We start from the raw sequence: 12,957 nt of genomic DNA, 5'->3' as shown, positions 1-12,957 counted from the left end.
CTTCACAACCATTATATATTTTAAAATACAAATTTAATGCTTAAAATATGGCTTAATTTTCCAATGGAAGTGACAAAGGAGGGTGGGAAAATGTGATCATCACAGCTGTGGAAGGTGCAGGCTTTTTGAATTGGAATCTATTATACAGTGCACAACCCAAAAGTCTACTTTTAACTGTGCTTCTACCTCTGAAGTATACCATTGTATACTTAATTAAGACATACAAATAACAATTCTATAAACAACAAAGCATCTTACTTATTTTCAAAAACCAAAATATCCTCTTCAAACTAAATTGCTTGTCCTACCTCTGGATCCTTAATATTTTTTAGATACTAAACAGTACCTATGGCCATTATTGAGTTATTCCCAAGATTTTTAAAAATATTGTAAAATAACAGCATTATTTCCTAGCATTCAATTCCAAAGCAACAGATCATTTTCCAAGCATCAGATGACAGGTTATAGACATATATACACATTTAACTCACATACAGTTTCATAAGGGACTCAATCCTCTTTAAAAGTTTATTGTGAGACTAATTCCAAGAAAACCCCCCACCCTACAAAGAGAATGTACCCCAAAGAATGCTTTATACTTCCCTGGCAAAGCAATGGGAGTAAGAGAAGTTGAATAAAATTTCTCTTTGGTAATCTTGCTTATGCACATTGTTAACTCTCTCTACTCAGACAGGACCCCTGGTGGTACAGTGGATTACATGCGCTAACCTTGAAGTCAATAGCTCTTATCCACCAGCAGCTTTTGTAGGAGAAAGATGCAACTTTCTACTCCTAAAAATATTTATAGCCTCTGAACCCCGATACAGAGTAACTATGAATCAGAAAGAACACAATGGTAATTCAGCTTTTTAATCTTTTTTTTTATTATTCAAAGAGTGGATGAAAAGTAACTTAAGGAGAGAAGTTCTTTTCAGATAAAGAAAGCTTGAGTTAGGACCATATCAGACCATGATTTAATATACATCCTAAAGAAGAGCTACAATGATATTATTTGGTTTATTAATAGAATCTATCTACCAGTCATTAATACTTTAAATATGAACTGCTTTGATAAGACAATCACATTCATAAAACTAACCAAGAAAATAAGATTTACAGACAGTATTTTGGAATTCAAGATGCTTTATGGGAATGCTAAATTGAGGATGAGACCCTAGGATGAGAGTTTTAGGCCAGTGTGCAAGCGCGCATTAAAAGAGTCAAAGTGTAAACTTCTAAAGGAAGAAACTGGATCAGTGAAAAATAGCCTCCTATACACTCCTTAATTTTATGACTCTTCAACTCAAACTGAAGTCTAGCAAATGAACAAATTTAAAGAAAGTGGAATCAAATTGCTGAAAACTTTTTTTACTTTAAAAATATATATCAGGATAATCTTTATGTTTGAACTAGAAGGGGAAATGTGCCTAAAGAAAAATTCTTTGAAGGAAAGATTTACTAGAATGACTCTTGATAAGAGGTCATCTTGGCGTACGGGAAATATAATGTGTTGGTAAGGAATAGAGCTGAATGTTTTCCTAAAGACCTTCTATTATCAACACATTAGTGAACAACTTTCCTATTTTCATACATATTTATATCTTTTAAAGAACTATTAAAGAATCTGACAAAAGTTTCAAGGTGAAAGATTATGTGGAAAATGCCAAAAGAATAAATTATTAAAACACTACCACAAATATAAAGTAGAGCCAAGTTATATGAGTCTGTTTCTCTAATTTTAATAATTAAAAATATTAATCATAACAAGAGTATTAGATCAAAGAAAGTTGCTTTAAAATTTAATTTCAAGATTATGGCACTGGTTTTGTGTATATAGAAAGCAATCTACCTAATAAAATACATAAATACAACTTCCTTATATTTTTCACATTTTAATAATAATCTGAACTACATAGGTAACATTACATGGCACCAACACTTCAGAGCAAAGGAGGGAAGGGGCAGGAGCAGGGGTTGTCTTACCCTACCCTAAATTTAATTTGATTAGAGAAATACAAAGTAAATAATTAGATAAAGTTTTAAAACATAATAAAAGACAAGCAGATGCAAAATGTTATTCTTCACTGAAACCAACCTTTTCTATAAAAGACTGCATTGAGGAACTCTTCTGCTTGTCTCTCGAATCGAATGATTTTTGCTTGCTCTTGTTTAAGTAGAGCTTCTTGCCCAGCTCCCGAAGCTGGTTCATCCAGACCAACTAAGTGTCCCTGCAAAAATATTTCGTAAAATATTTGCACAAAAATGTCCCCGCATTTAACATCAAATGCAAAGATCCATAAATAAACAAACAGCTATAAAAAAACTAGTTTCATTTAAATAATTTAAAACTTCAAATAAGGATTAAAAACATCTTCACAAAAGCATGAAAACAAAATGAATATATACATATCTTTTAGACAGTTTTTAGTTTGTGGTTTTTATTTTGAGTTCTTGCTTTTTACTTAATTGCAGGTAAACTCTACTTAGACTATAATTCCCAAAGGGAAACTTACCTGAGCATTAAAATATATTGGTTTGTATTATACTTGAGCAAATTTCACTGATGACCCAGACAGAGGCTATTTTAAAATAGTTAAAAAAAAAAAAAAACCTTTATATCCAAAATTTCATTATACTTGAGAGCCATTTGTTCGTTCTACTCTTGATTTTGTTTTTTTCCAGATACAAAATGCAAACATTTTTAAAGGCCATTAAGAGGAAACTCAGAATGAACATATCTGAATTCAAAATCCTTTTCAAGAATACTGTTTATAAAACCATAGCTCTCACGTGTTTAGTGGGGTATAAAACTGATTGACTGGATAGAGAAACAACAGAAAAAGAAAGTCTATTTTTAAGATTCATGTAGTGAAGATAAACATGTTGGTATCTTTTGTTCCAATTATATATACCTATGTGTGTGCTTGTATATGTTTGCAATATGGAATATTAAGTCCCCATCAAGAAGTTCCAAGATGCCACACTGGACTATTTTAGGACTACCCTCACCAGTCCCCAGACTGCTGAACAACAGAACTGAATAACAACACACTTTTCACGTACTTCCACTCTTGCAGCTAAACAATAATCAGGTCACTAACAATGGAGATTAGATTAAAAGTAAAACAAAGTTAATATTTTAGGGGTAGTTAAGTTCTACTGAATACAATTTACTTAAAATCCCTGTATTGTACCAACATATGAATTGGGACAATGTCAGCACAACAAAAAGAAAGCAAACAGCTTGAAGATTTAAAATATATACAAGATACTTGGACCCAAATTTCTTTTTGATTTTACAGCACTCAAACTGTTCTGTATGTTGTAAACAGTTTAAGGTGGAAAACTCTTCTGAGTACTCTAGCTTAAATAATTATCCATGAATCTCTCCAGATATGACACTTTAAGTTGGCCACAAAATTTGTTTTAAAATGTTTAGGCAAAATATTTTAAGTGTTACAAATCATCATCCACTACAGGAAACTTTATTATTACCACAGTACTGGCCAACTTTTGTAAAGAAAGTTTACAGATATTTTTAAAATGAGTCATAAATAAAATAATATGCATTAAATAGTCCAATAAAATTCCCAATTGTTTATTCTTGGTGTCATTTCACTGGCTTTTTAAAATCATACATTATGGGGCTCAAAATGGTTATTAACTAAATATTACTCCTACTTTCAGAGACTTTGAGCCAGACTTTTGTGAACAAAATAAAAACTTCAATGTACTCTTTAGCTACCTTCTAATTTAAAGGCAGAGCAACTAAACTAGGACACAGTAAGAGTTATTTGAATCAACCCATAGTAACTACCTGGACTGGGACATATACAGAAATTACTTTCATTGATTCATATCAATAACGGGCACCACGTTTATTTGTTTTAATAATTTATTGTCGGGTGTATAAGCAAATATGGAGAAGAAAGCAGGTGGTGCCCCGGCTAAGCAAGTGGCCATCTATCTCAATAGCAACAAAGCCCAAATGGAAGAAGCACACCAGCCTGTGTGATCACGAGATGTCGATGGGATCAGGCACCAGGCATCAAAGAACAAAAAATCCTATCATTGTGAATGAGGGGAGAGTGCGGAGTGGGGACCCAAAGCTTATCTGTCCCGGGGAGGAGACTAGTCAGTCAGGGTGCAGTATAACAATGATGAAACATACAACTTTCCACTGGTTCTTTAATGCTTCCTCCCACACTATCATGATCCCAATTCTACTTTACAAATCCGGCTAGACCAGAGAATGTACACTGGTACAGATAGGAACTGGAAAAGCAGGGAATCCAGGACAGATGAACTCCTCAAGACCAGTGGTGAGAGTGGCAGGAGAGAAGTGGGGTAGGAAAGAGGGAACCAATCACAAGAATGTACATATGAAGCCCTCCCTGGGCGATAGACATCAAAAACGTGGGTGAAGGGAACTGTGTAAGAAGGAAGGGTGTAAGACGACAAAATAATAATTTATAAATGATCAAGCTTTTGGGGGGGAGAGGGGAGATGACCCGATACTTGATTGCTCAAGTAGAAAGCAAATGTTTTGAGAATGATGATGGCAACCAATGTTCAAATGTGTTTGACACAATAGATGTATGTATGGATATGATAGAGAGTTGTACGAGCCCCCAATAAAATGATTTTTAAAATAATTTATTAAATTATAATTGACATGACATTTGATTCAACTATCTTAAAGTTTGGTGTACTCATGGAGCCATGGAAAGATTAAGATAATTTAAATTAGATCATTTCGTTCTAAAAAAGAAATTCTGCACCCATCAACGGTTCACCCTCATTCTCCACAACTACCACACAAAAAAAGGTCAAAACCAAACCCACTGCTGTGAGTTGATTCCACAGAACTGCCTCAGAGTGTTTCCAAAGCTGGAGATCTTTATGGAAGCAGACTGCCATGTTTCTCCCTCAAAGTGGCTGATGGATGTACATGCGCACCTTTGGTTAGCAATCGGTGTTTAACCACTGCACCACCAGGTCTTCTACTCCAACCATAAGCAAACACTGAACTGCTATTTGTGGCTCTAGGTTTCTTTATACTAAACTTTTTAAGTAGAGTCATGCAAATTTTTTGCAACTCAATTTTTCCATTTAGTATGATGTTTTCAGGGTTCATTTGTGTTGTGGCATGTATCAGTATTCACACTTTCTTTTCACTGCTAAATAATATTACCTTGTATGGATTAACCTCAATATGTTAATCTATTCATTAGTTGAGGGACAGCTGGGTTATTCCCACTTGGAGCTATTCCATTATAAATATTTGTGTTCATGTTTTTGTGTGGATGTGTATTTTAATTTCTCCAGGAATATAATTTGAGAGAAACTGTTGAATCATATGGTAACTAGATAACCAAAACCAAAATTATCCACATCATCATCAAATCAGTACTGACTCATAGCAACCCAAAACAAGGCAAAACTGTCCCTGAGGGTTTCTGAGCTGTACCACTGTATCCGAGTAGAAAGACCTTTCTCTGGGGAGCCACTGGTGGTTTCGAACTGACCTTGTGATTAGCAAGCAGCCCAACTGGTAACCACTACATGCCACCAGGGCTCTTATTTTCCAAAGATGCTGCCCCATTTTATGTTATCACCAACAGCAATGTCAAGAGTTCTTGCTACAGGATCTACATGTGACCTTTTCCCTGGGGGACGAACAGAAAAGGGGGTGAAGGGAGACGTAGGAAAGCATAAGATATGACAAAATAATAATTTGTCAATTATCAAGGGGGCAGCGGGGAGGGAGAGGAAAAAAAGAGGACCTGATGCCAAGTGCTTAAGTGGAGAGCAAATGCTTTGAAAATGATGATGGCAATGAATGTACGGATGTGCTTTCCACAATTGATGTATGTATGGATTGTGATAAAAGAGTTGTATGAGCCCCTAATAAAACGTTTTTTTTAAAGTTCTTGCTAATATCCTTTTCATTATACCAGATGCTAAATGTTATCATATTGGACTTAGATTTGCATTTTCTACACCTAATGGAAATGGTTAAGCGCTGAACTACTAACCAAACATAGCAATTCAACCCACCCAGAGATGACTCAGAGTATTTTTCTATATTGTTACTGGGTACTTGAGTCTCTTTTTTGGAGATATGCCTATTCAAAGATCCTTTGTCTATTTAAAATTCAAGTTGTTTTCCTTTCTATAATTGTTATTAAAGAATCCTTGAGGTATTCTGGATATAAATCCATTATCATATATACAGAGTCTGAAAATATTTTCTCCCATTCTGTTTTCTCATTTCATTGATGGCATCATTTGTAGTACAGTAAGTGCAAAATTTTCAGTGGAATTCATTCATTTTCCTTTTGTTGCTATTTTTATGTGTTTGTTTTTGGGGGGGGCAGGGGAGCTTGATATAAAATCTAAAGAACTACTGCCACGGACATGAAGATTTATTCCCGTGTTTGCTCTTATGCTTAATTCTACTACATTTAAAGTCAGTTTTCTGCATGGTTTATGATCAAAGTCCAGGTGCATTCCTTTACTTATGAATATTCAGTTGTTTGTTTCACTACCATTTTTGGAGTGCCTTGGGACCCCATTTTTAAAAAAAACTGAAGAATTAAGGGTTTATTTATAGGCACTTAATTTGATTACATTGTTTTTTATGTGTATCCATATACCTTTGCCACATTACCTTAAATATTGTAGCTTTATGGTGTTTTAAAATTAGCGAGTTAAGTTCTTTCAATTTGTTCCATCAAAAAGTTGATTTGACGGGAGTGTAAAGACCCAAAGCCCATGTGAAGGCTGCTGTACATCCCCTTACAGAAGGGCCACAGGGGGAAGATGAGCCAGTCAGGGTGCAGTAGAGCAATGATGAAACAGACAACTTTCGTTGTATGAGTTTCCTCCCCACCATCATGATCCCAATTCTACCTTACAAACCTGGCTAGACCAGAGGATGTACACTGGTACAGACAGGAACTAGAAACACAGGGAATCCAGGGCAGATGATCCCTTCAGGACCAGTGCTGAGAGTGGTTATAGCGGGAGAGTGGTGAGGAAAGGGGGAACCGATTACAGGGATCTACATATAACCTCTTCCCTAGAAGATGGACAACAGAAAAGAAGGTGAAGGGAGACGGACAGTGTAAGAAATGACAAAATAATAATTTATACATTAATAAGGGTTTATAAGGAAAGTGGAGCAGGGAGGGAGGGGAAAAATGAGGAGCTGATACCAGGGAATTCAGTGGAGAACAAATGTTTTGAGAATGATGAGGGCAATGAATGTACAAATGTGATTTACACAATTGATGTATGTATGTATTGTGATAAGAGTTGTATGGGCCCCTAATAAAATGATTTAATTGACTTGGTTACCTGACGTTGCTTGAATTTTCTTGTGAATTTTAGAACCAGCTTGTTAATTTCTGCAAAGAAATCAGCTGGACTTTTGATAGGGATTACATTAAATTTGCAGATTGGGGGTGTATTGCTATCTTAAGTCCATTCAATCAATGAACATGACATCTACTTCAGATCTTTCATTTAACGTTTTGTTAAAACATTTTATCTACCTTAATGCTACTATAAATGGAATTTTTAGAGGGAGTCTCAGTTTGTTTTCAGGATGCTCTTTGCCAATGTTTAAAAACAAATATTGTTTTCTTTTTTCACCTAAGAATTTACAGCTTTGGAAAAAAAATTTTAAATTTACAGCTTTGACCACAAAGATCAACTTTAACCCCCTCCCTGAGAGATGAATAACATTAAAGTGGGTGAGGGGTAATGGAGGACAATGTAAGATATGAAAATAATAATCTATAATATATCAAGGGTTCATGAGGAAGGGTGGGGCAGGGAGCAAGGAGGAGAAATGGAGAGCTTAAGCGGAAAGAGAATGTTTTGAAAATGATGATGGTGGCATACGTGCAAATGTGCTTGACACACTGGGTAAATGTATGGATTCTGATAGGAGATGTAAGGTCCCCCAATAAAAGAAAGAAAAAAGAATTTACAGCTTACAGAAGCCCTGGTGGTGCAGTACCTAAGCGTTCAATTGATAACTGTAAGGCTGACAGTTTGACTCACCAGTCATGCTCTCGCAAAGACAGTGGTATACTCTATCCCATAGCATCTCTATACTGCACTGCAACCTAGGACAGGGGTCCTCAAACTTTTAAAACTGGGGGCCAGTTCACTGTTCCTCAGACCCATTGGAGGGTCGGACTATAATTTTAAAAAAACTATGAACAAATTCCTAGACACACTGCACATATCTTATTTTGAAGTAAAAAAGCAAACAGGGTAAAACACCTGGCGGGCTGGATAAATGTCCTTGGCGGGCTACATGTGGCCGTAGTTTGAGGATGCCTGAGCAGCGGTTCTCAAATCTGTAGGGCACGGACCCCTTTAGGAGTCAAACCCCTCTTTTCACAGGGGTCACCCAATTTATAACAATAGCAAAATTACAGTTAAGAAGTAGCAACGAACATTAATTTTATGGTTGAAGGGTCACCAGAACATGAGGAACTGTATTAAAAAGTCGCAGCATTAGCAAGGTAGAGAATCACTGCTCTAGATAGTCACTATGAGTTGAAACTGACACATTATCATCAAGTTTGGATTTTTGTTTATTTGCAGCTTATCTATTACTCCCTGTATACTGGAGGTTTTTTTTATTTGCTTTCATTTCTTTCAACATACTTTCTACTTTTCTGAGATTTCTCTCAAGTTTAACTGATTATTTAGCAATATGCTGCTTAATTTCCTCACTTGAGAGGGATTCAAAAATTCATGCAAAATAGAATCGAAAGATAATGGAATAGAAGAGAAAGATACATTTTTAGTTGTGTATTTCTCAAATTTCCTGCGTTACTGGTTTCTAATTTCATTCATTGTGGTCAGTGAATATACTTGGCATGATTATAATCCTTTTGAAAGTTACTTACTGGTGCAGCATATGATCCATGCATGTTCTGTTTTAGTTGGGTAGGGTCCTATAGATGTCTGCCAGGTCTAGTGGACTCAGCATTATTTAAGGCTTTCATATCCTTGTTCATCTTTTGCCTAGTTATTCTCTCCATTACTGAAAGTGGGTCTCAGTGTATCTGTTATTGTTGGGTTGCTGCTCCTGTAAAATTCAGTCTCAGAAACACTATACAGGGTTGATTGTAAGATGGAACTAACTCAATGACATTGTTTTTGGGTTTGTTTGTTTTAGGAGGGTGGGTTATGAACATACGTGTATTAACATTACTTTCAGAGTCTGTTTCTCTTTGTTCCTTTCTACGAATTCCAATTACCATTTGGATGTTTTCCCCTTTATGCCATTTCATTATGAAAAGATGGTTTTCCCTGGACCTGCTATTTTTTGTTGGTAATTTTTGTTCTTGCAGTGCTTTAAATGTCATACCAATGCTTCTAGGTCCCTTTGCTACTGATGAGAAGTTAGCTATTATTCTTATTGAGGTTTCCATTTACAAGATTTGTCTTGATTTTCTATTTCTTTCCTCTTTTTTTTTCTGGCCTAAATAAAAGACCCATACCAGGGATGGGGGTGGTGGGCAGTTATAGCAGGCAATTACAAACCACCTTTGAGAGAGTCTAGATGGTGATCTTAGCAGACTTAAAGGATTTTGTTAAGCAGTGCAAAGTGATTAATAAGGCATATGTTTAATAACTCCTCCTTCTTTCTCTTGTTCCTGAAGTACGGGAGAATTGAGAAGTCAGTTAGGGATGGCAAACTGATGGCTTGAGACCTTGAACTTGGGCCTCACAATGTTGAACATATTTGAATTAATTTAGGCTTAAATGTGTTTTCCTCTTTTCCACATATTCTACCACTCCCTATTGTTTTACTATAGCAGCTTTTCATCACTATATTTTGGTTCCTGAACTACTTGTACTAAGGTCCCCTGAGCCACGATGATTGTAATCTGCAGATAAACTGCAAGTAGGCCACAAGGCACAGAGTTGGATAAAATACAGCTTGTTGGCTTGACCAAATTAGGTATGGCTTCTCCCTGCCCAGCCCCTAGTATTCTAGTCACAGCCAATATGGTAGTAAAAGGAACAGCGAAGGACTTAGAAAATTCAGGAGGTAAAACCTTCCTCACCGAGCATAGGAGCCCTATTCAAACCACACATGAGCAATGGAGGGGGCCACAGGAAATCCCAAGAGCATAGGCAGGAATCGCATCAGTGATTCTCAACACCTGATCCCCAGAGCAACTGCTTAACACTTTGGAGCTTGTTAGAAATGCACAGTCCCAGGTTCCCCCAAGATTTTCTATTTCTTGTTGCTTTTAAAAAAATTTTGCCTTGAATTTCAACATTTTGACTATGATTTGTCTGACGTGAGTCATTTAGTTTATCCCATTTTGTGAGTTTTTTCTTGGAGGTGTAATGTTTTTCATAGCATTTTGAAAATTTCGTCTATACTTTCTTAGAAACTATTTTACCCCTTCCTGCTTTTTGATTCAATCACGATGTATACCATGGTGTGAACTGTGCACATTTCTTTGAGGATGTTTATTTTTCTGTGTTGTTCAGATTGCCTAATTTCTTTTTTTTTTTTTCTAAAACACTTCGATGTGGCTGTTCTGCTAGCTCAAAACTATTATGGAATTCTCTAGAAAACTATTTCAACTATTCTACTTTCAATTTTAAAGTGATTACTATTATTTCTCAGCTGATCTCTTCTTAAAGGCTATCATCAGCACACTTTCATTTAATTTGCTTTAAAAAAAACATCCTTTAAGTCTGCTAGGATCAACATCTAGACTCCCTCAAAGGCAGTGTTTAATTGCCTGCTATGACTGCACACCACTCTCATCCCTGGCATGGGTCTTATTTAGGCTAAAAAGAAGAGATTTAAGGAAATTTTTCTCTGGAATTTGATCACCACCTTGAGTATATGCTATTCTTCCTGTCCACCAGGTTTTTCTGGACTTTCTCTGATTGTCTTTTTCATTTTCTCTCTAATTTCCACTAAGGTTCTGGCTGATCTGCCTCTACTGGTATCACATACCTTGTGACAGAGTTTATCTTCCCCTAAAGGGTTCTAGGCTGTAATTTGTACAGGAAGGAACACTGGTGATACTGTGGGCTCGTACTGGGTTGCTAACCAGGAGATAACAGTTCAAACTTATTAGTCACGCCATGGGAGAAAGATGAGTCTGTCAGCTATGGTAAAGCGTGACAGTCTCAGAAACCCGATAGACTGGCATCAACTCAATGGCAGTAAGTTTGGATTTTGCTTTTATTTTTATAGGAGCATATTGCTAATTCTTCCTCCCATGGAACTGCTAGGTAGACTCAATTTGCAAACCTTTTTGCTGCACTGGGGCTCTTTACTTGCAGTCTGCCTCCATGACTGTCAACTGACTGCCTTACTGTTTATGCAACACTCCAGGAATGAATGCTCCTGAGTCTGGTCCAATAAAACTTGGGTCTCTTTTACAGAGTGCTTCCATTCTATAGTTTCATCCAACCCCAGGAGATTCTTCTCAGCTGTCTTTTCCTGGTTTTCTGTGTTGACTATCTTCATCACTGCTTCCCAAAGTGGGCGATACTGCCTCTCCTGGGGAGGGAGGTGCTGAATGATCAAGGGAGGCATATATCTACACTTTAACCTGGGTTATGAGCTATATAGTAAAAGAGATTTTCATTGCCAGGGGAACTGAGTATTTTTTTTCTTTCTGAAAAGGGGATAGGAAGCTAAGTAAATTTGGGATGTATGCCCAATTCTACCTTACAAATCTGGCTAGACCAGAGGATGTACACTGGTACAGATACAAACTGGAAACACAGGGAATCCAGGACAGACAAACCCCTGGGGACCAGTAATGAGTAGAGATATTGGGAGGGTAAGGGGAAGGTGGGGGAGAAAGAGGGAACCTATCACAATGATCTACATATAAAACCTTCCCTGGGGGACAGACAGAAAAGTGGGTGAAGGGAGACAGTGGATAGTATAGAACATAAAATAAGAATAATTTATAAATTATCAAGAGTTCCTGGGGGAAGGAGGGGAAAAATGAGAAGCTGGTACCAAGGGCTCAAGGAGAAAGCAAATGTTTTCAGAATGATGATGGCAGCAAATGTACAAATGTACTCAGAACAATGGATGGATGGATGGAGAGTGATAAGAACTGTACGATTCACCGATAAAATGATTTTTCAAAAAAATTGGGGATCTATGAGCTAGAGTATGAAAGATGCCAGCAGCTTGCCCCTCCCCCTCAGTGAGGAGCTCCACCATACTCAGTGGGAGGAGTATACCAGATTTTGCAGTTCTGAGAATTAGATTTTCTTGAATACATTTTTTTTCTATTTGCTGTACGCGCCTAAGACAATGACTCCAGAAACATTTAAGTCATTTTAAAAAATAAATTTCACCAGTTAAATGGTTTGCTTCCCCCCCTTCAGAACAAAAACCAAAGATGAAAAATTGTATAACCTATCTTTTTCCCCAGCTGCATCCATATTAGCCAAGTGAAGAATTTTAAACAATGGCGTATTAACAAATTATAATTTATTCCGATTGTACACAAATACACTGATAAACAGCAAAATGTTCATGTAATATATAACTAATAGACAATAACAGACAATAAATAGAAAGTGAAATAATTCCTCATACCCCTTCCTCTAGCTCTGAATTCAGAGGCATTGCTGTATGGCAAAGAAAAACAAAATAACCGGTTTTACCCTTACTAACTCAACAGCTTTGTTCCTTGCATTTAATGTACTTATTTATAAAACACAACTTGTTGGCCCACAACTATATAGAAATGAAACTAGCTGGGATTCCACACATACAAAAAATCATACAATTTGGTTCACCTAGACTGGTTGGTTTTTGTCCAGAGGAACAAATAAATCTGTAGTAAAACGTTCCTTAGACTAGAGGAGGGCAAGACTTCATTAGCTTACTTTAGACTTGTTATCAGATGAGGCCAACCCTTGGTG

The 12,957-nt window shown here is 36.6% G+C and overlaps 1 protein-coding gene across 12 annotated transcripts in view; it reads right to left on the bottom strand.

Moving 5' to 3' along the window:
- Positions 1-12,957, bottom strand: part of LCOR (ligand dependent nuclear receptor corepressor) — a 100,680-nt gene that overhangs the window by 32,692 nt on the left and 55,031 nt on the right. For 7 of the 12 annotated variants that reach the window (XM_075533671.1, XM_075533682.1, XM_075533677.1 and 4 more), the window contains one exon: positions 2,096-2,228. The exons of the other annotated variants lie outside the window; for them this stretch is intronic. In XM_075533671.1, coding sequence (XP_075389786.1) covers positions 2,096-2,228 — 133 coding nt within the window. The remainder of the gene's footprint in view (positions 1-2,095; positions 2,229-12,957) is intronic. 12 annotated transcript variants of the gene reach the window in all.

Source organism: Tenrec ecaudatus, chromosome 16 (assembly GCF_050624435.1).
Source record: "Tenrec ecaudatus isolate mTenEca1 chromosome 16, mTenEca1.hap1, whole genome shotgun sequence".
Lineage (NCBI taxonomy): Eukaryota > Metazoa > Chordata > Mammalia > Afrosoricida > Tenrecidae > Tenrec > Tenrec ecaudatus.
This window is presented reverse-complemented; position numbering and strand designations above follow the sequence as displayed.